At 47.6% G+C, this 23,666-nt stretch overlaps 1 protein-coding gene across 3 annotated transcripts in view; it reads left to right on the plus strand.

Moving 5' to 3' along the window:
- Window positions 1-23,666, plus strand: part of RBBP6 (RB binding protein 6, ubiquitin ligase) — a 726,265-nt gene that overhangs the window by 28,427 nt on the left and 674,172 nt on the right. For 2 of the 3 annotated variants that reach the window (XM_069647373.1, XM_069647374.1), the window contains exon 2: window positions 22,847-22,946. The exons of the other annotated variant lie outside the window; for it this stretch is intronic. In XM_069647373.1, the coding sequence (XP_069503474.1) occupies window positions 22,847-22,946 (100 nt within the window). The remainder of the gene's footprint in view (window positions 1-22,846; window positions 22,947-23,666) is intronic. 3 annotated transcript variants of the gene reach the window in all.

A 23,666-nucleotide genomic window follows, 5' to 3' on the forward strand; every position in this document is an offset into this window, starting at 1 on the left:
TTCTCGTCAGCCCCCAGCCCGTTTCGCAAGCCTTGATCCGGCATAAGCAACTCTTCAACATACAGCCACTTTTCCTTAAACCAACACTTGCCTGTTGTCGGACATTGCAGTTTCATCTATCTTCCTCCCGGCTGCGTTCGCATGGCCGCAGCTGCTCTTGAGCCGCAATTCCATCCATTGGGAAGAAAACAGAAGAAAAAACGTTATTAAGGAAATAACAAAATTGAGAGCAATAATACAAGACAAAGCGGGAAGGGGAAAACGGGGGCAAAGACAAGAGACATTGAGAAACACTACCAATCAAGAGAATAGTCACAGCTGGACTATTACTCACCAGGGATCAGTGAAGGAACTAGATCCCATCAACAAGCGCCCCTGCCAGAAGTAGGACGACAGAGCTCGCCATCAATTACCAGGTGAGCCTTATGGGGCGGTACATGCCCATAGAAATCGCACTTTGGGTAGAAGGGTTTGAGAGGTACCATAGTCACCGAGCAGCAAACTCACATTTTCTCATATCTGCTCTGGGACAGTCACCAATTGTTGCAGTCCACAGCCTATCCGCAGGGGGAGAGATCCATCGGGGGTGATCACATTCCTGGGAGTGCAGCAACCGTGCCCCAACGCCTCGGCAGAGACCAGGTGAGCGCAGCAGTCTGGTAGATGTTGAAGTCTAGTGGTGATGGTGAGGATCCTTGTGGTACTGTTTCTGTAGCTAGTGAGAGATTTAGGAGGTTTCTGTAGTATTCTGATGGCGTTCCTTGTGCGAGGATTGATATGTAGATGTTGAGGGGCAGAGATCCATGGGTGATCCTGCTTTCTTGCTGTGTTAAACCAGCTTGACGAAATCCTCTCCTGAAATTTCAGGGAAGTTTTGGAGTTTGTGCTGTGGCTTTTCTTTACACCTGATTGCTTGGTCTGTTTTGTATGATTTGTTGGAGGTTGTTTATTTTGTTCTTGAAATGGTCTCCCGAGTCATTGCAGAGTTTCTCTGAGGGGGTTGGAGTGTTGTCGCAGCCAGGTGGGTTTCACATTTCTTTAACTATGTTGAACATTTCTTTTAGTGTGTTGCTGGCATTGGTGATTCTGTCCATAATGGTTTCTCTTCGCCTTTTTGTATTTCCTTCTTGTAGGCACGGATTTGTTTCTGGAACAGTTTTCTTCACCATGCAGTAGCAGGGTTAACCATTTTGCCATGGCCCTTTACTATTTTTTTTTAATTTTTTTTTTAGGGTGATTATTTTGATTGTATCAGCAATCAATTTGTGGAGTAGCTCCGCTAACCCGTCTAGGTCAGCCAGCTCTAGTTCTGTAGTTGAGGGTTTGGTCATCTTCAATTGTTCCATTAGGTTGCTTGTTTTGATGTTTTTCCAGTTCTTTTTTGTGAAGGAGTTTGTGCTGTGGCTTTCACGCCAACAGAATCAGGTGAGCTCAGCGACCCTCCTGGGTAACTGAAAATCCCAACATGGGCTCTGCTTGTAGTCCCCAGCGCCCGTGTGCAGCCTTCCTTGCAGCCCCCTCCCTGGAATCCATTTCCCCTGCGTGCGCTCCTTCCCGCCTCCCTTGCCCGCCCACCAACCCTGATTGGTTCGTTCCAGGCTCAGACTTGTGCTCCACTAAGGCCTACTGGCCTTCACAGCCTCTCACTCGCCCAGTCTCCCGGTGCAGTGCAGGTAAGTGTTGGGGGGGGGGGGGAGGGGGATAAGACCCCCCCCTCCCTATTCTCCCTCGGCCCTGATTGGCCCCTTCCCTCATATCATGGACCCGCCCAGGGCAGCTCCTGAGGAAAAGGGCGGCTCCACAACGTGTCTGCAGGTGAAGCCAGTGAAGCCAGCAGTTAACAGACACCAACAAAAATAAGTGTGGCATGGGTGGGGTTTAGAGCAATTCCTCTATGCTAGAAAGCCCCCGCCACTCTTACCTTATCTTCCCATATCATAGACTTAGCCCATGCATACTTAGAAAGTTGTGAGACTAGCATCCGGATTACAACCATGACAGTGTTTGAAATGTTGCCTGCACTGCATCCTAACATACTAGTCAATGTTAACAAGGGTCACACCAGGAGGGAATTGTGGATACTAGCATGCATCGCATCTGGATAGGTTTGTAGATATCGGCATCTGCCTACTTGGATGAAATTGGGAAGGCTTGGCATACACCACACTTGATTGAACTCCTATTGAAATGTTAGAAATATGAATGTTGGCACACACCACACTTAGAATTGAGAGCACTAGTCTTGTGCCGTATCTGGAAAGGATTGTGAATGTTAGCATATGCCACACCGAGATGAAACTTGAATGTTTGCATGTGCCACACTCAGACGTAATTCCTAATTTTGGCCTGCGTCGCATCTAGATGGGGTTGTGAATGTTAGCATGTGCCACACCTATACAGAATTATGAAGATTGCCAAGCACTACACTTAAAAGGAATTGAGAATGTTGGCATGTCCCGCCCTTGGATAGATTTATGAACATTGGCTTGTGCGCTATGTAGATGGTATTGTGAGGGTTGTTGAGTACCACACTTGACTAAATTGTGTAGGTGAGCAAGTGCTACACTTAGACAGAACTGTGAATGCTTGCATGTTAAATGTCACATAACCCACTAACCAGTATAAACTCGAACTCTCTGCATACTTAAAAAAACGTGCACAACCAGCTGCACGCACTTCACCACACTGCAACAACACATAAGCCGCACCAACAGCACACGCGGACTGACACCGATCCAATACTCGCACCAAAGCTCAGCACCAGGTGTCTACCGAGTTGAAGCTGCCAACAGTACACCACTCCTCACTATCCTACGACCTCTTCACCTTACTGACCCATCCCACCTTCTCATTTACAGATCCTCCAGAGCAGCTGGGGACCAATTCCGTTGGTGACGGTGTGCTATATAAGTACTGTTAACATAACATGGTTGTGAGCTCGGGGGGGGGGGGGGATGGGCCTGGTAGTGTGGTCACGAATGGGATGAGATTGCGTCGAGGGTGTGTCCTGCCGAGTGTGTTGCCCCTTTGACCAACTTCTCGTAGTTTTTTGATTGTTAGCTGCCCAATTAGTGAGTTTTGGGAGATGGCGTGATTTTTCTTGTAACCATATGTTGAAGTCCCCCAGGATTATTAGATGTTCCTGCTTGATGGCTACGTTGGTGATTGCTTCTATGAAGTTGTCGACGAAGGTTGCATCGTATGTCAGTGGTCTGTACACCAGAATGAATGTTGTGCTAGTTTTTGGGTTCGCTGATGGGTGTATGACCATGGTTTCGCATGTTGATGCTGTTGAGAGGTTCGTCAGAAGTTGGTTGGGAGGCAGCTTTGGAGTGTGACTTTGTAGTGTTCGTCCAGTCATGTTTGTGATGAATAGGATGTCAATGCTGTTGTCAGAGAGGTCAAAGATCTGAGTGTTTTGACATGGATCTTGCATTTTATTAGGTTGCAGTGGAGTTTAAAGGTGTGGTATGTGCTTTGTCGTCTTTTGATTGGTGTTAAGGTTTTCATCCAGGTCGATCTATAGTAGAGGTGTTGGTACTGGTGTCTGTGTTGTCTAAGTTCAGTCTTCGGGTTTTGTTTTCATCAGGTTCTTCCATGTTTTGTGGGTGTTGGGTGGAAGTTCCTCTAGTTTTGGTGATTTACGGTGTTATTGCGTCGATTACGTTTCTGGCGTTGACGGTTCTTCTGCGTGGTTGTATGGTTTTCTGTTTGTGCGTTGGGTTGGCTCGTTCCGGTTACTGGTTATTTGCGAAGTATGGGGTTAGGTAGTGTCTCTCTTCTCTCAGCGTTGGTATGGCCGTCGTTCCTGTCTGTGGGAGTGTATTGCGCAGTTGAGTCTTCAGTGGTTTGTGCTTTCTGATCTTCCTTTGGTCCTGGTTGTTTGCTCTGCATTTTGAGCTTGGGCGTTTTTAGTTGGTCTTTTTAGTTGGTCTTTATTTGTGTTCGTTGATGCAGAGTTGATTTTTGCTTTGGTCTGGCTGTTTGCGGTGTGGTGCTGGGTGTCGGGAGTTGTCCGGTGGAGGTCTGTTGGTGGTCTTGTCAGCTAATATTGTTGGTTATTTCACTCGCTGTCTCGGGTAAGGGAGGTTTGCTAGGTTTTTATAGTCTGTGTATTCCAGTGGCTGTCCTTAATGTGGGTCTCCCTGGGAGAGGTTCACTGCATTGAACTACCTATGTGGTGTTAAGAGCGGTATAGCTAGTAACTACAGAATTGTCCTAATGGGTGTAACCGACAATGCCTAACAATGCAAACCTGAATATCAGATAATTTGAAATGGGACATAGCTAGACCCGAGAGACCCGTATAGTGTGCGAGGCTTATCAATGCAACCTGAACACAAGACGGTGCAGTTTCAAACAAGGCACAGCCAGATTCGAGAGGCCTGTATGGTGGGAGAGAGACCTACAAAAATGCAGCTTGAATACCAGACAATGTGATTTGAAGCAGTGTCCACTCTTACTGTATTGGTCTTAGTTGTTGCTGGTTGACGGCTGGTCGCTGGCTTCCCCTGCTGACACTGGCAGACACACTCCTTGGAGCCGCATCTGTTGGAGTCACCCTTTGCCTCTGGCCATTAGTCACAGTGCTGCACAGGTAGAGGGCTGCCCTGGGAAAGTCACTTATGGAGGGCCAATCGCAGACGCAGGGTGGGATGGGAGGTGGGAACCAGGAAGGAGTCGAGTGATGTGCGGGCATCGGGGCTGGGGAACTTTGCTTTATTTGCAATTAAAATCAAAAATTAGCTAATTGCAGAGTCAGGCCTTGGGACACACTGCACTCACCTGCATGGAAACAGGAAAGAATGGAGCTGATTTCTCTTATCCTCGGCTTGGCACAGCCAGGCCAGTTTCCTCCCAGGCTTGTATCCACTGTCATGTCTCTCAATGTATTTTGCATAGTCATGTTTACCCAGCTGCTCCCAATCTGCTGTACATGGCTGTCTTAGTACGGTAAGCTTTCTCATTTCCCGCACTTTGCTCCCCCTCATTCGCCAGTTCCTCTATATGCAACTCCTTTCTGGAAATGCACTGCAGCAGGTCCCTCTGTATTCCACTAATTCTACCAATCTCCTCCCCCCGTCATGGCTAACCTTTTTTATAGGATTCCCACAGGGTCTCTGCACCGTAAACGCAGCGGAAAACCTTTTTTTTTAAAATTCTTATATTTTCCTTTTTTCTCCCGTATGCCCCTGAACAGCTTGTCATTTCATGAACCTGCGTGTCGAGATTGGCTCTGCCTACTGCTCTTTGCCACATTACTGCCAGATACGCATGTTCTTAGAGTGCTGGCTTTATATTCAGCAGTGACAAATTCAGTGCATGAAAGCATGTAGTTGATGCACGGATGTACCCTGTGCGAATCGGAATAATCCCTCCTGTCCCCATGCAACTGCCTCCAAATGTCTCCCAGCCCCAAATCCTTCAGCACTGTATTGAATGTCTTTGCCGGGGTGCCGGCCTCGTATGTCTATTATGCAACCTATCCAGCCCAGGGTCTAAAGTACGAAGTCCCCGTCCCATATCCCTAAGGCTTCCTGATATGGTGCCAGTCTAGGGTACATGGACATGAGAAGAAAAGGAGGTGGCATCATGGTTGGGGGCATATGTGTTGACGATGCCGATCTCTCGTTCCAAAAAGCCATGAACAATGGCCATCCTGCCCTCATCGCACCGAAGTTGAAAGCAACTTAAATGGCACGCACCAAAGGGGCCACCCATACAAGGGTGCCTCTAGCATATGCTGAATAGGTGTATCCATATGCGTGTCCCTCCCAGCACCCCCTGTTCCGCTTGATGAAGACGTTGAGCCCCCTCACGTTCCAGGAGATGATCTTAATGCTATTCATCCTGACTGTGCAGTTGCCCACCATCCCTGGTGTCCCACTCGCCACGCCTAGCCACCCCCCCCCCCCCCCCTGTCTCTGGAAAAGCCAGCAGTCTGTACCCATCCAGCACAGGGGCCCCCTGCGCATTTCCACACAACGGCATGCAAACCCCCTCCCCCTCATCCAGGACGATGCAGCATGTACCACAAAACTTACCCCACATCCCCAACGGCTACCAGTTCATTCGAAGCAGCTGCTTCTCCCGCTTAGCCGGTCCTCTACATCTCAGATTACTGGACTTGCGTGCATCAGCTGGGTACTGGTCACTAGTACCCCAAAAAAAAGGAATTAAGTGAATAGAGGGGGAGCAGTGACAGTGGTGTAGCTGCCCACTCCGCAGTATCAGGGGCAGCCTAGCAGGGTAAATCGGTATGTACTTCAGCCCTGCTCGTGCTATCTTAGCTGACCCCTTATCTCTCGCTCTCTCGCTCTCTCTCTGACCCCACCTTGTCTGGAGACCGCCAGAATTGCTTCCTTGCCCCTATAGGTATAAATCTTTGCTATCTCTGGCCTCGAATGTGCTCCAGGCGGGGGTTTCCTGGTTATGGACTAGTGCGCATGCTCCACCGTAAAACCTTGCAACAGGGTGCCCGGCCCCACTTCCTGCAGCAAAACATTTTCCTCATGATTTTGGGGTCACTCCCCTCTGACCCCTCAGGTGACCAGGAGTCGTATATAATTCTGCCGCGCTCTTCCTTTGCATCCTCAGCTCTGTTCTCCAGTGGTGCAACCTTCATTTTCAATTCCTGCACCTCCAATAGGTCACCTATAATATATAATCATTGTCATCAGCTTGTGCACCCTGTTAGCGAGCGCACAGACATCATCCTTAAAAGTCCAACATCAATTATAACCTCGTCCATCTTCCTCTCCAGTGTGGTCTGGAGTACTGCGATGGCTTTTATGTGACTTTCCACCACCTGCGCACCCAGAGGCGAGATCCGCGCTGCGCAACCCTGCTCCTGGGACGCTCTGCCTCCCTCTCCCTTGCGTACAAAGGCGTCCATCGCGGACTACCTTGTTTTCCCTTTGTGCTGTTACTCCGGCATGTAAACGGGCGTATGTCTGCGTGGTGTAGTAGCAAATGGCCCCACTGTCATTGCCATGGTCACTGTGTGGTCTACCAGACTCCCAGTTCAGAGCCTAGCCTGCTGGATTTATCTTCTGCTTATAGGGATGCTTCCGGATGACGCGTGACTTCGTGCTTGTGCCGCCTCTTCTGAAGCGGCCTGCAGTGCCAGCTTTACCCCGCACCCCCCCAAGCAGGGCCTCCTGGTGGGTGACCATGCATACTATTCATATAGCAATTGCACCTGCCAGCACACACCACCAGACCATTCAGTGCAGCTGATGGGTGCCGCAGCGCCAGCCTTCATCCGGGGGGGGGGGGCAGAGCCCCTTTTGCCGGGGAAAGTTCAGGGTTGCCGCATGCCAACCTTGTGCCCACATACATCCCCTTGAGCAAATTGAAGAAACTAGTATGTGTTTGCTATAAATCCATGCAATATCCTTATTGTCCTGAAGACATACAATCGAAGTCCATAATAAATAGTGCAGGTCTTTTGTTGCAACCCTAGAAGCAATAAAAAATGAATGTAGTGTTGCACATCTGATACAGTCCATGTTCAGGGCCAAACCCTACGTATGCACCTCCTGTAATCTGAGCCAGTCCTTCAGCCACACATAAAGTGGCTGCGCTTGTACCGCTGGAAGTACAGAGAAGGCTCAATTCAGGTGAAGGCTTGGATCGGCGAGGCCATGTGTGTTCCCCCTCACCACCATGCAGGACAGCCCAGGGGCGCTCGCTGCAAGCACACACGTGTGGCCTCTGGAACAGGCAGCACTCTGATCCGTGCCGCAACTAGAGGGGGGAGGGCTGCACTGTCTGCTTTCCTTGCCCCCACCACCACTATCTTCTGCCAGCGTTTAAAGGCAGCTGTTCCATTGCTCTCTGCAGCCACAGACCCCTTGGGCAAACCGTCTCGCCTCAATGCGTCTAACTGGGCTAGTGTGTTCCCAGTGATTCAGGATCCTCTTGTGCCGCGGTCTAAAGACGCTCCAGGCCACCAAATACGACTCTGCGGCAATCCAGTGTTCCAAGGACGCCGGGACGGTGTCACCGCCATTTCTGGTCCTAGTAAAGCTGCACGTCTCCGGATCGGCCTTGTAGCTGGCACAAGCACAAAAGTCAATCCGGCCGTTGCTGTGACCCTAGACTGTCATTTTCGTTCCGAGTCATTCACTGCACTGGGCCTCGGTTCTGCGGTATTCCTGGCACCTCTGAAGCCTTCTGTGTTTATGCTGCTGTTGTACCTTTTCTTTGCATGCAGTGACAGCTCACAGTATTAGTGATCAGTTGTTCCAATTGTGAAAAGTTGTTTGTTCAACTGCACACTGAGGTTTATCTGTTAACTTAAGTAACAAATTGGAAGGTGGTTGTTTGGGGGACGAGGGGGTGGCGAGATAAGTAAAAACCACAATGTTCTTTAAAAAGAATGTTGTGTGCAACAAGCGAGTGTAAGTAACATAACCAGTTTCTAGGGCCCATAAGTGGACCAAAGGGAATTTAGCAGTTTATATTGGCTTTCTGCGGTTGTAGGTGGTTTGGTGTCAAACCAAGCTTCTTGCGACGCTTTGTGCGGATCGAATCGGGCTCTAATGCTTCGGCCTTGTTTCCTACTGGGAACAGGTGTCTAGCTGGGTTCAAACTGAAGTTTGTTGTAGTTCGTGGAAGGTATGAGCGGTGAGGACCCACCAGGGTTAGTTTGATGGCGAAGAGTTTGGTGACTGGATGCGCAGCTGGAGATGAGCGCTCCATAGCGAGCTCTAGGGTTGCAGTTCGAAGGTTCCATCAGCTTGCATTTGGTTCGACTGGTGATGGGCAGCGTTCAGCAAAGTGTGGATCGTGAAGGCCCCTACGATCACTTTGCCGGTCGGTTCGATGGCAAAAATGCTGGTGACTGGTTACACAGTTCTGGTTACTCTGCTGCAGCGTTGGAAGGATTCCCCCATGGGCTACTCGACTGTTGATAAAGATCTGCAATGAAGATGCTGGCGGTGTGAAGAATGTGGGTGCAGTGTTGAGCTTGAATTTTGAGACGGGGGAATCGATGTGCTAAGCTGGTTTGAGATGCAGAACAGTCGTTCGAAGATTGGTTGAATGTCAGGCAGCACCAAAGGGTCCCGTTGGCTCTACCAGGTCGAATGAGCTTGAATCGTGGTCGGTTCAATGGCGGAAACACAGGAATGCTGGTGGTTGGGTTGCTGTGAAACCCAGTCCAGGGATTCAAGGAGCAGATTACTTGTTCTAGGAGGAGGCTGGTACACAAGTGCAGGCGTCCTTCAACACAGTCCAGGTCCTGGGTATTGTGGCTGCGAGAGAGACGGGTCTTGTCCCAGCAGCAATTCACTACATAAGTGTTCTGCTTTTGGTTAGGGGATGGAGCAGGACTCTCCCTTGGACAGTGTCTTCACCTCGCTGGCAGAAGACTTACACAGGGGTCCAATAAATTCAAGGTTTTGTCCAAAGAGTGGGAGACCCCTTCTTTTAATGGCAAAAGTCTACAGGTGATTCGACTAAAAGCTCCCTCTTTCTACTTTGGTGAATCAGGAGGAGGACTTGGTCCAATGACTGCCATGTTTTTAAGGATCTTTATCAAAAGCAAAAACTCTGAACTCATTCCAGAATTGAATAAACGCCTACTCAAGTGCATGTTGTATGCAGTCTCTTATTTGAGATGTTTGCATAATAAGGGACAAACTGCACAAAAGTAAAAGGGTGTAGGCTCATTGACACACGCCTTCATGACATCAGTCTGCCCTCCTCAGATTTTACTTGGCGCTCCATGATGTACAATGATGCGTGCTGACATCCTTCCACATGATCTACTTCCACTCTTTCAGTGCAAGGATACATTTCATATGGTTGTTTGGGTGCATATCGTCTCTTGTATACTCCATGCAGTAATGGGGCCACACATGGAGTCCCTTTTATAGGGCTCTTCTCCTACAGTTCCAATATGACGGCAGTTATGGGGCGGCAGTTAGGGAAAATGCGCCCACCTGCTCCTCTATATTTTCAGTGACCATCACAGTTTGCAGGCAGCGACGAGCATCATTTTGGTCGTGGTCACGGCAGCTGCTTCAGTACCGATTCGATCTTGAAGGTGTGACGCAGAAATTCGTAGAGAAGGGGACCTGTGGCACAAGCCGGCTGCCACCAAAGGTCCATACCCGAACACGCAACGGCGATGCTTGTGGGGTAGACCATGAGAGCTGGTCAGTCCAGGGACACTTCTGAAGGGCTGGATCCTTGAAGGCTTCGAGACTAGTTAGTTCCTCTAATACAAGGGCTGAAGCACCGCTCAGGGTCTTTGGAGGTCAGGCAGAGAAGCAGAGCTTCAGTGGCCTGGACGCTGGAAGTGATGCTGGGCCTCTTCAGGAGTCTTCTTTGGACCCTCTGCAGGTTTCTCTTCAAGGAATTCTGTGGCTGCAAAATAGATCTACAGGTCCTCCTTTTATCCAAAATCCAAGCTGGAAGGAAGTCCAAGCCCACCAATGGTAAGTATCTGCAACATTCAAACGGCCAGTGGTCGTCCAATCGGAGACCACTACTGGTTTTGCATCTGCCCCATAAAGCAGACTTTCTGTCCCCAAGTATGTCGACTGGAACTAGACTGTCCCTGACCCGTTCCTGGGCCACACATAAAGGCTCACTTGCCCAGGAAAACTAAGGCTTTCTCAGGCAAGTGCATGATCGTATAAGGATTTTCCTGGCCCATGAAGGCAGGAAGCGGGCCAAAGTAGAATATGGCCAAAGAACAAGCGAAAAAACTCATGGCGCTGACATTTTAGGGCACTAGCCATGTGTATACACTATAGTAGCCATACACATTAAAAGTGAACACCAAAAATACTAGCTTGTGTTTAGGCCAGTGTTCTTCAAACTGGGTGGCTGGGGTTTAAGAGGACTGCTTTAATTATTTAAAAGACTGTATTGACTGCCTTTAACAGCCCCCTCCCCCCCCCCCCCCACTGCACTTCATTCGGGTCACCCTGCGTCCCATCTCCTAGGTAGCGAGTCCAAACACAATATTTTTACGCGGGGGGGCGGGGAGAAATCGGTATGAAAAGGTTTGATTACAACTGCTTTAGCACATATAAAAGTGCAAAAAGCTAGGGTCATACAAAGCATCACTATTGCACTGCAAGGTGTAAAAATACAAAACTTTAAAAGGGAAACCAAGTTTCTCATTACTGAAAGTCTGAAGAACACATCAGTTTCCCCATAACAGGTCTTTACTCCCCATCAAAAAAGAGCAAAAAGAATGGGGTTCCAAAGGAAACCAGAAACCATGGAGGAAAAACTTATGGTTGTTGGAGTAGAAATCCTTTTTTGCAAGAATTGCTCTCAACCTGCGAGTCCCTCAGCACGTTTTGCTGGCCATTTTTTTCCCCACTCGGTCTTTTACTGTGTTTCGGAACCTTTTGTATCTCTTTTGAAGTTATGCTTTCTTCCAACTTTGACATCTGTGATTTTTTTATTGCAACACACAGCACTTTCTGTGCAGCATTGCTGTGAAGCTCCTTGGGCTTTCCTTTTTTTACTTTTCAGTGATATTTGATCGGGCAGGGGGATATTTTTCCATCTACCCTGACCTCTTTTGTGTAATCGGCACACCCCACCTTATTTGGAGTGCTGACTGGACACAATGTATCCCTTTTTTCCACTGCTCTTGCAATGTTTTAGTTAAAGTGGCAAGTTTACTGAGTGGCTTGCGGCAGTGGATATTTTTTCTACCAACTTTTGTAAACTTGTATTGCTGGCTGTCTTCACAGATGCAACATGGAACACATGGTATACCAATCCCTTAAAGTAGTATTTTTTTTGTTCTCGCCATCGCCTGCTGATTTTGTCCTTTTCTGAGGCCATCTACCTAGCTGGGTGGGGGTGGTCTCGAGCCTTTTCTATTTGGTGGATTTCCCTTAGAAAGCCAACCAAGGCTCTGTGTGCATGAAGGGACAGGAAGTGGGGGAGGAGACCAACTCACCTGGTCTATTTTCTCGTGTGTACCTGCTTGGGGGGGGGGGGGGGGTTTAGGGAGGGGTCCGACAGTTGTCTTGGACAGCCCATTTCCCAGATTTGCATGAGGTTTGCACTGGGCCGCCAACTACTCGCCTACTTCCTTCCTCCTCAACCTTGGTCCCTGGATCACCAGACTTCCCCTGACACCCCCCCCCCCCTTATTAGTGTCAGTGTTTCGTTGAACCGTCCTGTGTGCCTACCTGCAGCCTTCTTCCCTCCTAGACGAAGCCTGGCTGCTCAGCCATTGCTACCAAACCTTTTGGGTAGTTCATGCCGAACCTAAGAATTGGAAATCTAGTCCTACCTAAGGTGGCCTTTTGTAAACTTCCTAACACTGGTCTTTGATCTTGAGTGGGGTGGGAGACGGGCGGGGGGGGGGGGGAGGAGGGAAATGACATGAGCGTAAGTCCTGTCGTCCTCTTCTGACTTGGGGCAGTAGAGGTATAATCAAGGATCCCCCTCCTGGCCCTACCCTAGTGTAGTGGAGTTGATACTGTTCTATCTTTTCACGAGTTAATGCATTTTTCATAGTACTCTTGGAACTATTTGCCTAGAGGCTTTGTTGATTTGTCTGTTTACTAAAGGCCTTGTAAATCAGTCTATTTTTACACTTGCCTGTCTACCTGGAATTATTGGAGTGGTGTGTGACTGTGTGTGTGTGTGTGTGTGTGTGTGTGTGTCTCACTGTATCCATAGACCACTCCAAAGTCTTGTCGCTTTGCTACCTTCCTTGATTGGTTTTGGCTAGACTTCAGTGTCTTTCCTGTGCTCTGGACAAGGATACCCATGTGCGCTTTCCCTAGTGTAGTGGTATTGAGACTTATTTAACTTTCCTTACTCTTTGGAATTGTGAATTGCAGCAAACTGGCATTGTCCAATAGCACAGTAACCCTACCTGAAAAGTATGTCTTTTGGAACTAATGGCTAGGCCCCATTCCATCTAAGTGTAGGAGAACGATTCTTGTGGTGATTTAAGTTACTTCTGTTTTCTGAATCTGGTTACTTACCTGTATTGCACTGGTTTTGAGTCAAATGCTTTTCGATCTTCTCACAAGAACGATGGTATATATATTTCATAGTAGTTTGACAATGCTCACCTAGAGGTGTCATTAGCTGATGTGTATTTTAGAGCGTAATAAATCAGTGTACTGGTCTCACTAGACTTAGTGGAGCGCTCGTTGTATGCCTCATTGTAGCCCTAGACTCCCCTTTCAGTCTAAGCATTGCTTCTATGCTACCTACCTTGATTGGGTTTGACTAGACATCCGTGTCTTTCCTGTTCACCATAATAGGTTGGCCTCCCAACACCTCAAGCTTGTCTTTGGAAATCCATCTTAACAAGGCTCTTAACATCTTATCTGCTTGCATAGGCATTGGAGCAGTGGTGAACTGGTTTCAATCTATCAGGTCACTGTGTCTAGGTGGGGGGAGTGTCCATCTTGCGCTACACGCACACCCCAAACCTGCTTGTGTTTTGCGATAAGTTGCAGGTTTCCTATCACCTATTCTTTTCACTATAGATGGAGCATCTGGAAGGTCTGATTGCAGTGTGTGCCATTATATCCACCAGTATCCCAGTGATACTGTTTTACCTAAAATAACTGAGGCAGTCTCCTGCCTTAAGGGATGTCTGAATTCTATTGGGTCTTGTTTGTAGCAAATCTGAAATTGAATACAGTAAAGACTGAATATCTTTTGTGCTCTCCTGGAAACAAAATAATGTTCCTAGTTGGTAGAACATCTTCTGTAAAGATAGTATGTCATCCTTTGCGTTTTTCTGCCTGCTTTGATTTTTGGCTTCATGGTAAATTTCCATTCTAGTTCATGTGATTAACAAAGCAATCCAATATTGCATTTTTAGCAAGATTCTGCTCTACTGAACCTTTCCTTCCGTCTTTATGGAACCCCCAAACGGTTGCTTTTATTTTTGATAGCTGCTCTTTTTGCAGTGAAGCCTTAAGCTTCACCACACCGGCTTTTGCTCATGTTATGGGGAAACTGACCGTTTCCCTTATGTCGCGTTACTACTTTTGGTTACTTTGTATCTCTTGTGGTAAGCGATCATTGTACAGTGCAGCTTACACTGCAGTACAATGGTAGACTATCACTCAGGATTTTTGGTTACTCTAGATGTGCTAAAAGGTTAAGCTGGTGGCAGCAGTGACTTTTCCCCAATTTTTGGGGACTTTTCGTTTTAGCCTTAACGTGTTGACCACGTTTGGCTGCTAACTGTAGGTAGTGTCCAAACATGGCCATTATCGTTTTTCGCGTGTCCTCTGGCCTTTTTTTTAATTTTTATTTTTTTTTAGCCGCCTTCCTGGCCTGTAAGGTTCGGAAAATTCTTATAAGGACTTCCAGTGCCTTGGAAAGCAGAATATTTTGGTGGGCTACTGGAGGGCTGTGTTTGCTGGCAGGATATGGGCTAGGACTGTCTGGTCCCAATCCACAAACTGGTTTCAGTGTGTCATATGCATGAGTGTTCCCGTCGGTGGTCCTGATTGGACCACTGCCGGGGGTGTGTTTGGGCTAGTCCTGTCATTGACTACCTGGTTTTTTGGGATAAGAAGGGGACCTCTGCACCAACTCTGGAGTGATCCTGGAGAAACTTGGAGCCAAGACTCTGAACCAGCTGTGAGACCTGCAAAGAAACCGGAGACCCGTCGGAAGGAGGCCTAGGTACCAACTTCTGCTGCTGTACTGGGGAGCCCTGTCTAGCTGAATAACTTTAGCAGTCCTTCGAAGGAGCTGCAACCCTGGGAGTGGTGGGAACATCCATTCCCGGCGTCTGCTCGGTACCCTGCAAAGAAGGGACTGTCCTGTGGCTGACCAGCTCTGAGTTTCTGCTGCCTACGTCACCGTTCCGAGTTTCGACCTGGAACTTTGGGGGTCCTCAACTGGTCCTACAAGGTTCACCTCTGCAAAATGGCGGCGTCCTAGCATCAAGGGGAACCGAGATAGGAGAGAGTCTGAGCGTGGCAGTTGAGTCCTTTTGCTTCATTGTGCTGCGGTGACCACTGTGTGAAATCGCTTAGCTGACCCGAGTCCAGTCCTGAGAGGGGTCTAGTTTTGCTGCATTCTGCATTCGAGAGTCCTTGCACCAGTGAAAGACACCAACTGGAGATCAGCGAGAACCTGCGAATAAAGGACTGCGACCATCGACGGGAAAAGCAACCTTGGACCCTCTTCCTTTGTCCTGCCAAGTCTGGGGAAGAATTGGAGTACTGGGGTTAAGTTGCAGTGATCCTTACCTACCCCTAAGCTCCCATTGTAAGTCTTTGGGCTTATAATAAACTTTATTCTAACAATATTGATTTTGCTATTGCTTGCTTGCACAAGACTTCTGAAAGTTGGGGCTACTTCTGTTAGTTAGCTAGCTTATATTCTGACAATTGGGACCCTTCACTGGGCCCCAGAGACACTACCTGCATTTTTTTCCTGCCTTAATCTGTGAAACCTTACCTGAACTACTGGGCAAAAGGCCCAGACAACTTGGGGCTGGACAATTTAAGTTGGGGATCATTCTCTGTGGACATAAAGTGCATAATCTAACCTTGCCTTTGCAGGAGTGTTTGTATATTATGCCCTCTGATAAATATGTAATCTATTTTGCTATTTTTGTTTGTTAACTCTACCTGCCAGTAGTCATTTTTCTATAGTGTTTGGCCAATAAATGATTATATTTTTATACATCCTGTCTGACTCCCATTATGTGAACTCATTGTGGACCCTTTACAAGCTCTCCATCTCTGAAGAACTTGGCTTGGATCGCTTGTCACTGCTACTGGAACTGCTTTGGCTACAGCTCCCCGGAGTTGTCTCTGCCACAATATAGGTTGGCCTTCTATACATCTGTTCACCAGGCCAGAGTATAGAAAATCATTCCCAACATTTATTGCACCCAATTGAACAGTCTGTTCCAAATTCTCTTATCGGTTTTGTTATCCCACATTGATGGATCAATGATTCTGTTTATGGGCATTCCTAAATGTTAACGCTGACCTCCAAATGTAGCTTTCCATTCTGCTGCCTATTTGTCGGTGAAATACATCACCCTGGTTCTTGAAACGCTAAGCTGGTTAAGCATACATTTCAAACTCTTATATTGCTTGTAACACAATTTGATTGCAGCAACCAAAATTTCATTTTATTTTGCAAGGCCGAGTAAATAATTTGTTTAAATGTTCCCCTAGTGAAAGTCTACTAATCGCCCCTGTTTTGGCCGTCCATCTAATTTGGAATTCTCTTCCTATTCCTCTACGCTTAGCATCTTCTCACCTGAGGTTTTGTAATGATTTTGCAATCTTGCCCTTTTATTCTACCTTACTTTTCTATGATTGTGCTTTACCAAATGCTTGTAATAAATATAACCGCCTCCACCTGTCCCCATACTCTGGATCCTTTACCTCGAGGTCTCGTGTGCTCTCTATGCACCTTCTGAGGGGCTAACAATTTTGCCCTTAATGTATCATCAAGCTGGCAATACTTAAGTTTGTCAAGACCAATGACTGCAATAGACGGTTCGTGGCCTCGCCTCCTAGTGAGCATCACGGATCGGGCCCTAGCCTGGTTGACCTCCTTCCTCTCTGATCAACCCTCCCAGGTCAAATTGGGATCCTTTCTCTCCACATGGCTCTAACCCTGGTTCTTCAACCTTTACTTGGTACCTCTTATCTCTACCTTCTCTGCTACCTTTCAGTGTAATGCAGATGACGCTCTGGTCTCCTTCAGGCTCCTCTCTGCCACTCGTTCCTGATTGTCTATCCACCATTCAGGAATGGTGTGCCTCGACTGAGGTGCTTCTCATTGGGACCACCGCTCCCGCTTTCCCCCTTTCACTTTGGCTGCCCTCCTTGGGCCCTCTACCTGCGAGGCAAAAAACCTTTTGTCTCATCTTTGACTCTGCCATCTCCTTCACTCCTCACATCACGGCCGTCTCGAAGTCCCACCACCAGCTGCACCTCAGAGGTATTCTTCCTTTTCTCCCTTCCACCAGAAGCTGTCTCCAGAGCCCTGGTGTTCTCTCGGTTGGACTACAGTTACGTGTGATTATATCTAATGAAAAAGTAACAAATACAAAATAACGAATACATTTTTTGTTGTTGAGGGTTCTCCTGCGAAGCCCCCTTTTAAATTTTGTATTGGTTTTCTATTCGATATCACTGCATACCCTGGACTACTGCAAAAGCCCCTTTAAATATGCCCGTCTCTACTCTTCACCCTCTGCAACTAATCCAGAACAGACTGCAAGAATTGTCCTTGGCCTCAAGCCCAGGTATTGTATCTTTCCAGCCCTGAAATCTCTCCACTGGCTCCTGGTGGATGCAAGGATAAAGTTCAAGACCCTCTGCATTGTCCACAAGACCTTCTGGGACTGGTAACCACACTACATCCAACTCTTTTCCTAAGCACTTTCCTCCTCGAGCCCTCCGCTCGTTCTCCAACTCTGAGGGTCGGGCGCTTCTCCAGGCTGAGAGTGGGGGGGGGGGTAGATCTCTCTCCTCGGCTGGTGCTTCGCTCTGGAACAGCCTCTCCCAAACTTGAGCAGGGCCACCAGAAGACCTTCCTTTTCGCTTCTGCTTTCTCTCTCCCCTGCTGATATTGTCTACTGCACTAACTGGTTACCTGGTTTCCCTCTGAACGTTATGGTGACCAGGCTCCTTCACGACAAGTAGTCCCATGCACTGCATGTGAGCCTATCGCGCACTAGGGACTTTGTCTGCAACCCTACAGTCCCCTGCCTCCTTGCACTTATTTAGAACCGGCCACTCCGGCGTCACTTACTTGAGCTTTGCTTATTGCACTTTCCCTGTGCCTCCCCCTGGCGCTTCTCCTCTCCCTGCACTTGCACCCTTTGCATTCATCTTCCTTGTCTTGTCGCGCCTAGAAACATTTGTGTACATGTGAGTGCCAGGGGACCACTATATAGTGTCCCAGTTAGGAAAGATTCCCTTTTGAAACTTTCTCCTCCATATTTCCTATGGACCCCCATCCTTTGCTTTGTTTTTTAACCTCTTATGGCTTTTGTTATGTTATTTTATCTTATACCACGCCAAAGCCCGTAGGCATCCAGGCGCCGAGAGACAGAAACATGCAGGCTACCTATGAGGAGAGGGGGTACTAATGGAAGAGATAGGTCTTCAACTGTTTTATTGTGCCAGCGGCTGTCGGTAACGTAGGATTTTAATTCAAGTTGCGCTGAAGAAATCCAGTCTGCGGATCAATAGTCCAGAGTGAGTCAACGAAAAAAGGAAGTTTAAATTGCACACAGTACTTCAGACTATATATATCTGTTTTCTCTGCAATTAAATGAAAACTGGTCATTGAAATTGCTAAAAGTAGTTAAAGTGAAAAAGAGAAAAAAACATACAAAGAAGTTTTGTCAAGTTCAGGAAGTACAGACAATAGGAGGAAATACTGAATTTCTCAACAGACAAGAGTGAGAAATCTTAGACTCAAGTTGGAGCAAGGAGTTCATGGAAGAGTTTGCAGTAAAGATTCTGAGAGAGAGAGACTAAAGAACAAAGGAGTTATTGAAATTCGACTGCAACAAAGAGCCTATCGGCAACTGAGCATAAGCAGCAGGTATTCAGGAGTATTCAGGAGGAGGGTGGCAAATTAAGTATTTTAGAGTAAGGCTGAACAGATAGTAATCTACATATTGTGTTCTAGATAATCACTGAGGCATCCAATCCAGTACCAGAGGGCGTCGGTGAGAGCCAGTGAAGATCTGCATTTTTTAATTTTTTTTATTTTCCCCAGTCCCCTTTCCCCTTGGGTTTGCTAGCTTGGAAGTTATAACTTTCGAGAGACTGTTGGGCAGGCAGACTTGAGGAGGGGGGGGAGGGGTCTGGTGGGCCAGCATCACTCCTGCAGGAAGATTCAAGACTGGACCTGACGCGTGTCGAGGGACACGCCACAATGCCCCGAACCCCGGCAGGACTATATTTTGAGTCCTGTGCCTTTGTCAGGCACATAAGGGGAAAAAATCTCCTTTCCTCACCTGGACCCCTCTTGTTCATCCTCCTGGACCAGGGAGACATTTGAGGGATGTATGGACAGATTAGAAAAATGTCTTATTCTGAGACCTTTGCTCCCAAGAGGCCTCAAAGACTTTCCTTCTACTCTTGTATCCAGGTTTCAAAGGACCTTGGAAGATCCACTTGTGTCCTCACAGTTAATTGTTATTGACATTTATGATCATGATGAAGATGGCACCTTTCTGGAAAACTACAATGTGGATGATCGGACAGGTCTTATGGACAATTGGGAGGACAGCCGTCGGGTTAATGCTCCACCCTGGACGTCCCCTAGTCCCACCCAGGACCCCGATGTCCTGTGCATAGAATACCCCCATCCACTCTGGCTCGGCTAGCCTCCCCAGTGGGCGACCAGATGGTATCTAACCATTTTCATATAGTAACTCAAGACGCCTTACCAGATTCTGATTTTGTGGAAGATGTACTCAAAAACCTCCGGCCACCCAGGCCATCCCCTTGTTGAACTCAATCAAGAGGAGATTGGCACCTTCTTTGATGCCGGCCCAGACCAGGGCGGTGAACCCTAGGGTGGTGAAGCTGTTTCGGCCTCCTCCGACCGACCCTTTCTACATCAAGGTTCATGCCACCCCCAGATTCGTTAGTGGTTACCAACTCTAGAAAATGGGCTGGTGTTCCCCTGTCTACAGGAGAGGCACCAATCGTTGAGGAATCCAAGAGACTTTATGCACTGGGAAAAAAGGGTAACTGCTGCTGCGTTTACCACACGTATAGCCAATAACACCACGCTATTGCCTAGCTATGCAAACATCCAGTGGAACCTTCTGCAAGAAGGCCTTCACGAAGTGCCAGAACCTACAAGGACCAAGTTGCTTGATATCGTTTCCGAAGTCAAGCAGGTGAACCAGAATGTGCTCAAAAACACTCAGGAAGCTGCTGAGACAGCGGGGAGAACCCCTGGCACATGGTACCTTGCTCAAGGGACCTGCATGCCTGAATATCTCCAGGTTCAAGCCAGAGACCCAAGCACCACTTAGTAACAAACCCGTCGAGGAAAGCAACCTGTTTGGCAAGGCAGTGGAAGATGATCTTGAAACGGCTAAGAAAGAACATGAAACACTCAAATCGCTTCAACAAATTACCCAGAAACCCTTTCTTCAGGGAGGAAGCGGCTCCCGCTGGTCCTTTCGTGGCAGTCGGTTTTTCCCAGAACCAGTATAATGCAGGAAACTGGAATTCGGGACAAGGGTCTAATACCTCCACCACTTATCCACCCAGAGGGCAGCAGCGTGGGAAAGGTAGCGGACGAGGTTCCAACTCCACAGGCGCTCCGTGCGGGAAAAGGCCTGCGGGTCCAGGTCCCCTCCCATGCAAACCCGGTCGGGAGGCGTATAACATCTTTCCTTACTGCAAGAGAGGATAACAGACCAGTGGGTACTCATGACGGTCGCTCACAGGTACTCTATAGAATTTGCCCCGACCTCCCCAATTCAGACCGCCAAGATCTAGACGCCTGACGCCGGACCACCTGCAAATCCTACTGCAAGAGGTGCAGACCCTTCTAGGAAAGTACGCCATAGAAGTCGTCCCTATTCCACAGGTAAACGAGGGTATTTATTCAGTGTACTTCAGTGTACCCAAAATGGATCTCACCATGCGCCCTGTGCTAGATTTGCACCTAGCGAATGCTTTACAGTACATAATCTCACTGTTGAAACGGGGATTACATGGCAACACTGGACATGAAAGATGCATACTTACATATTTCAATGTCGGCGCACAGAAAACACCGTCGGACAAGCACTATCCATTCAAAGTACTCCCCTTCGGCATTGCCTCAGCACCAAGGGTGTTTACAAAGGTACTGGCAGTAGCGGCAGCACACCTGCGCAGATTATCCGTCCCACTTTACCCTTACCTGAAGACTGCCTCATAACAGGAAGTCCTATGAAAAATGCCAATTGAACACTCAGAAGACAATAGACTTCTTATTCAGCCTGGGATTGTCCATCAACGAGAAGAAATCCAGCCTAGACTCCAGTCAAGTCAAATAGTTTGTAGGGGCTCTAATTCAGACAAGACTGCCTCGTCTTCCCCTCCGAGAGGGTTCAAAACATGCTATTTCAGATCCCTCAGCCAGTCAGGAAGTGACGGTATGCAAAGCCATGCAACTGTTAAAATGATGGCATCCTGCATTTACTTAGTTCCTCACATGCGTCTGTGTCCCATCCAAGAGTGGCTCAACAGCCAGTGGTGTCAGGCCAGCGGACAATGGGATTTTCTGGTAGTTGTCTCGCCAGCCCTCTTTGTCTCTCTACAGTGGTGGTAGAGGGAAAACCTCTGGAAGGGGTGGAAAACCTTCACCACCTATGCAGTAGAAGCCACTCTTGCGACCAACTCATCTGTCAGGGGGTGAGGGGAGGGGGACTCGCCTGCTTCAGCGCACAGCGTGTGGTCCCCACAAGTAGTGTCCAACCACATAAATCTGTTGGAGCTATTAGCGGTATTCAAAAGCACTGCAAGCCTTTCAGACAGTTACAGGGGAAGACAGTCCTGATCTTGACAGACAGCACCACAGCCATGTATTACCTGAACAAACAAGGGGGCGCACACTCCAGGGCTATTAAAGCTGTCCCAAAACATTTGGATATGGGCTCTCAAACACAGGATGTTCCTGTTGTCCAACACGTTCCAGGGGAACGCAATCTTCTGGCAGACTTGCTCGGTAGAGATTTCCCACTGCCTGCAGAGTAAGAATGGTGACTACACGAAGGCATTGTCTCCCAACGTTTTCGCAGAATGGGGCTTCCCAGAGATTGACTTGTTCGCAACTCTGGAGAACGCTCAATGCCAAGATTACGCCTCCAGGTACCCACAGAACTGCACCAAGGGGAACGGGCTCTGGATAACCTGGTTGGGTAAATTTGTTTATGCTCCCACCTACCTCCCCACCCCCGTCCCCCACCCGCCACACACAAGATCGTGCACAAGATGCACACCAGGAACCAGTCACCAGGATATTGGTGGCCCCTATGTGGACCCGCTCAACCTGGTTCTGTCATCTGATGGAGATGTCCCTCTCCCCTCCTATGAAACTGCACTACTTGTACAACATGTCTTGGGACAGGGGAGAAACACTGCACCCATGCCTGCAAATTCTGAACATAGTGGCCTGGCTCCTGAGGTCCTAGAGTTCGGACACCTTCAACTCCCTCAGATGTATGGACATACTGGGGGAAGCGAGGAAACCCAACAACTGATATTGCAATTCTAGTAAATGGAAACTCTTCGTTATCTGGTGTAAAGCCAAGGGCGCAATCCCATTGACTGCTCGCCTACTCAAATTGTATTGTACCTAACTCACTCACTAGATGCTTGGCCCTTTGAGGCTACAGGTGTGCTTTTAAAATAAGGTGGGAACCACTTGCTAATCTGAGAATTTAGATGAAATTGGTTCCATCAGACCACAGTCTGGTTAATGAACCTCTTTAGCATTCATTAGTGAATACATATCAACAATGTGAGAGTGGATTAGTGGGCCAACTAGTATGACCATAATTAAAACTTCTGAGTTTTTGCATAGTATTGGGTCCCCTGCTGTAACACTTTTGAATGCCTTTTTGTAAATTGACCCCAAAAATTGACAGCATGTAATGATTGCATCCAACATTTCTAAACTAGATTATTTCTAAAAAAACCCCAATGTATAGTAACTCGTTTTTAATAGTTATTCTCCAAAACAATCGGTATCGTTTTAGCCTAGTTGAAGGCAAGTCTGTGCAGATTATATGCAGTGTGCTGTGGATTCTGTGACGCATATGGTGAAGCCTTGGTTTGCAGTCATGTTAGAGACTTACATTTCTTATCTTCGTTTTTAGAATACACAGATGACCAAGCCCTAATTCCGAAGAACTCCTCAGTCATTGTTAGAAGGATTCCGATTGGAGGAGTTAAAACTACAAGCAAAACATTTGTGATGTAGGTATTTGTTTCTTCGGGCCAGAGAGACTGTTTTACTTCTGTCCCTCCTTGAAAATCAAAAGCTGAAGGCTGGTTGGTTAGTTGCTATTGCCTTGCCAATGTTGACATCCAGCGCAGTTAACCACTACCTCATTGCTATTCAGTTATAGCAGCAAGAATAATTTTGCATGCAGGGAAAGTGATTCTTGGGACTGTGTACATGTTAATGGCATTGATCGTGTATGTTGACACTAAATACTAAGTGTCAAATTGGAAAAGTTGTATTCATCAAACTGAATGGGTGTTTTGCTGCTTTCCTGAGGGGGATGTCTGCTGGTGTGCGGTTTCTGGATCTCAAAGGATATTGTCTTCATACCCTAATTTTTCTTTCAGTTTCTGAAAGGCATATCAAATTTAAAGAGAGCCTCTGTTTGGCTATATTGCAGTATCTTAAGGAACTGTGTAGGAATTTGAGTAGATTGAGGTGTGCTTCTGAAAACTCTTTCATGTTTTATGAATTGTGAAATAATGAAAACTATATTTCTAATTGATGGCATCCTCCCACAGATTATTCCTTTTAGATCTGATTCACAGCATCGGTTGAAGTGTACCTTTTTCTGCAGTGGGTTGTGGGGGTCAGAAATTTGAGGCTTACAACTTTGTGAAGGTTTTTTCAAAAGAAGCAATTTTATTAACGCAAAATCCCTCCTGTGCCGAGTACTTCATTGCCTAAAATAA

Source organism: Ambystoma mexicanum, chromosome 2q (assembly GCF_040938575.1).
Source record: "Ambystoma mexicanum isolate Mex_15411 chromosome 2q, UKY_AmexF1_1, whole genome shotgun sequence".
NCBI classification, from domain to species: domain Eukaryota; kingdom Metazoa; phylum Chordata; class Amphibia; order Caudata; family Ambystomatidae; genus Ambystoma; species Ambystoma mexicanum.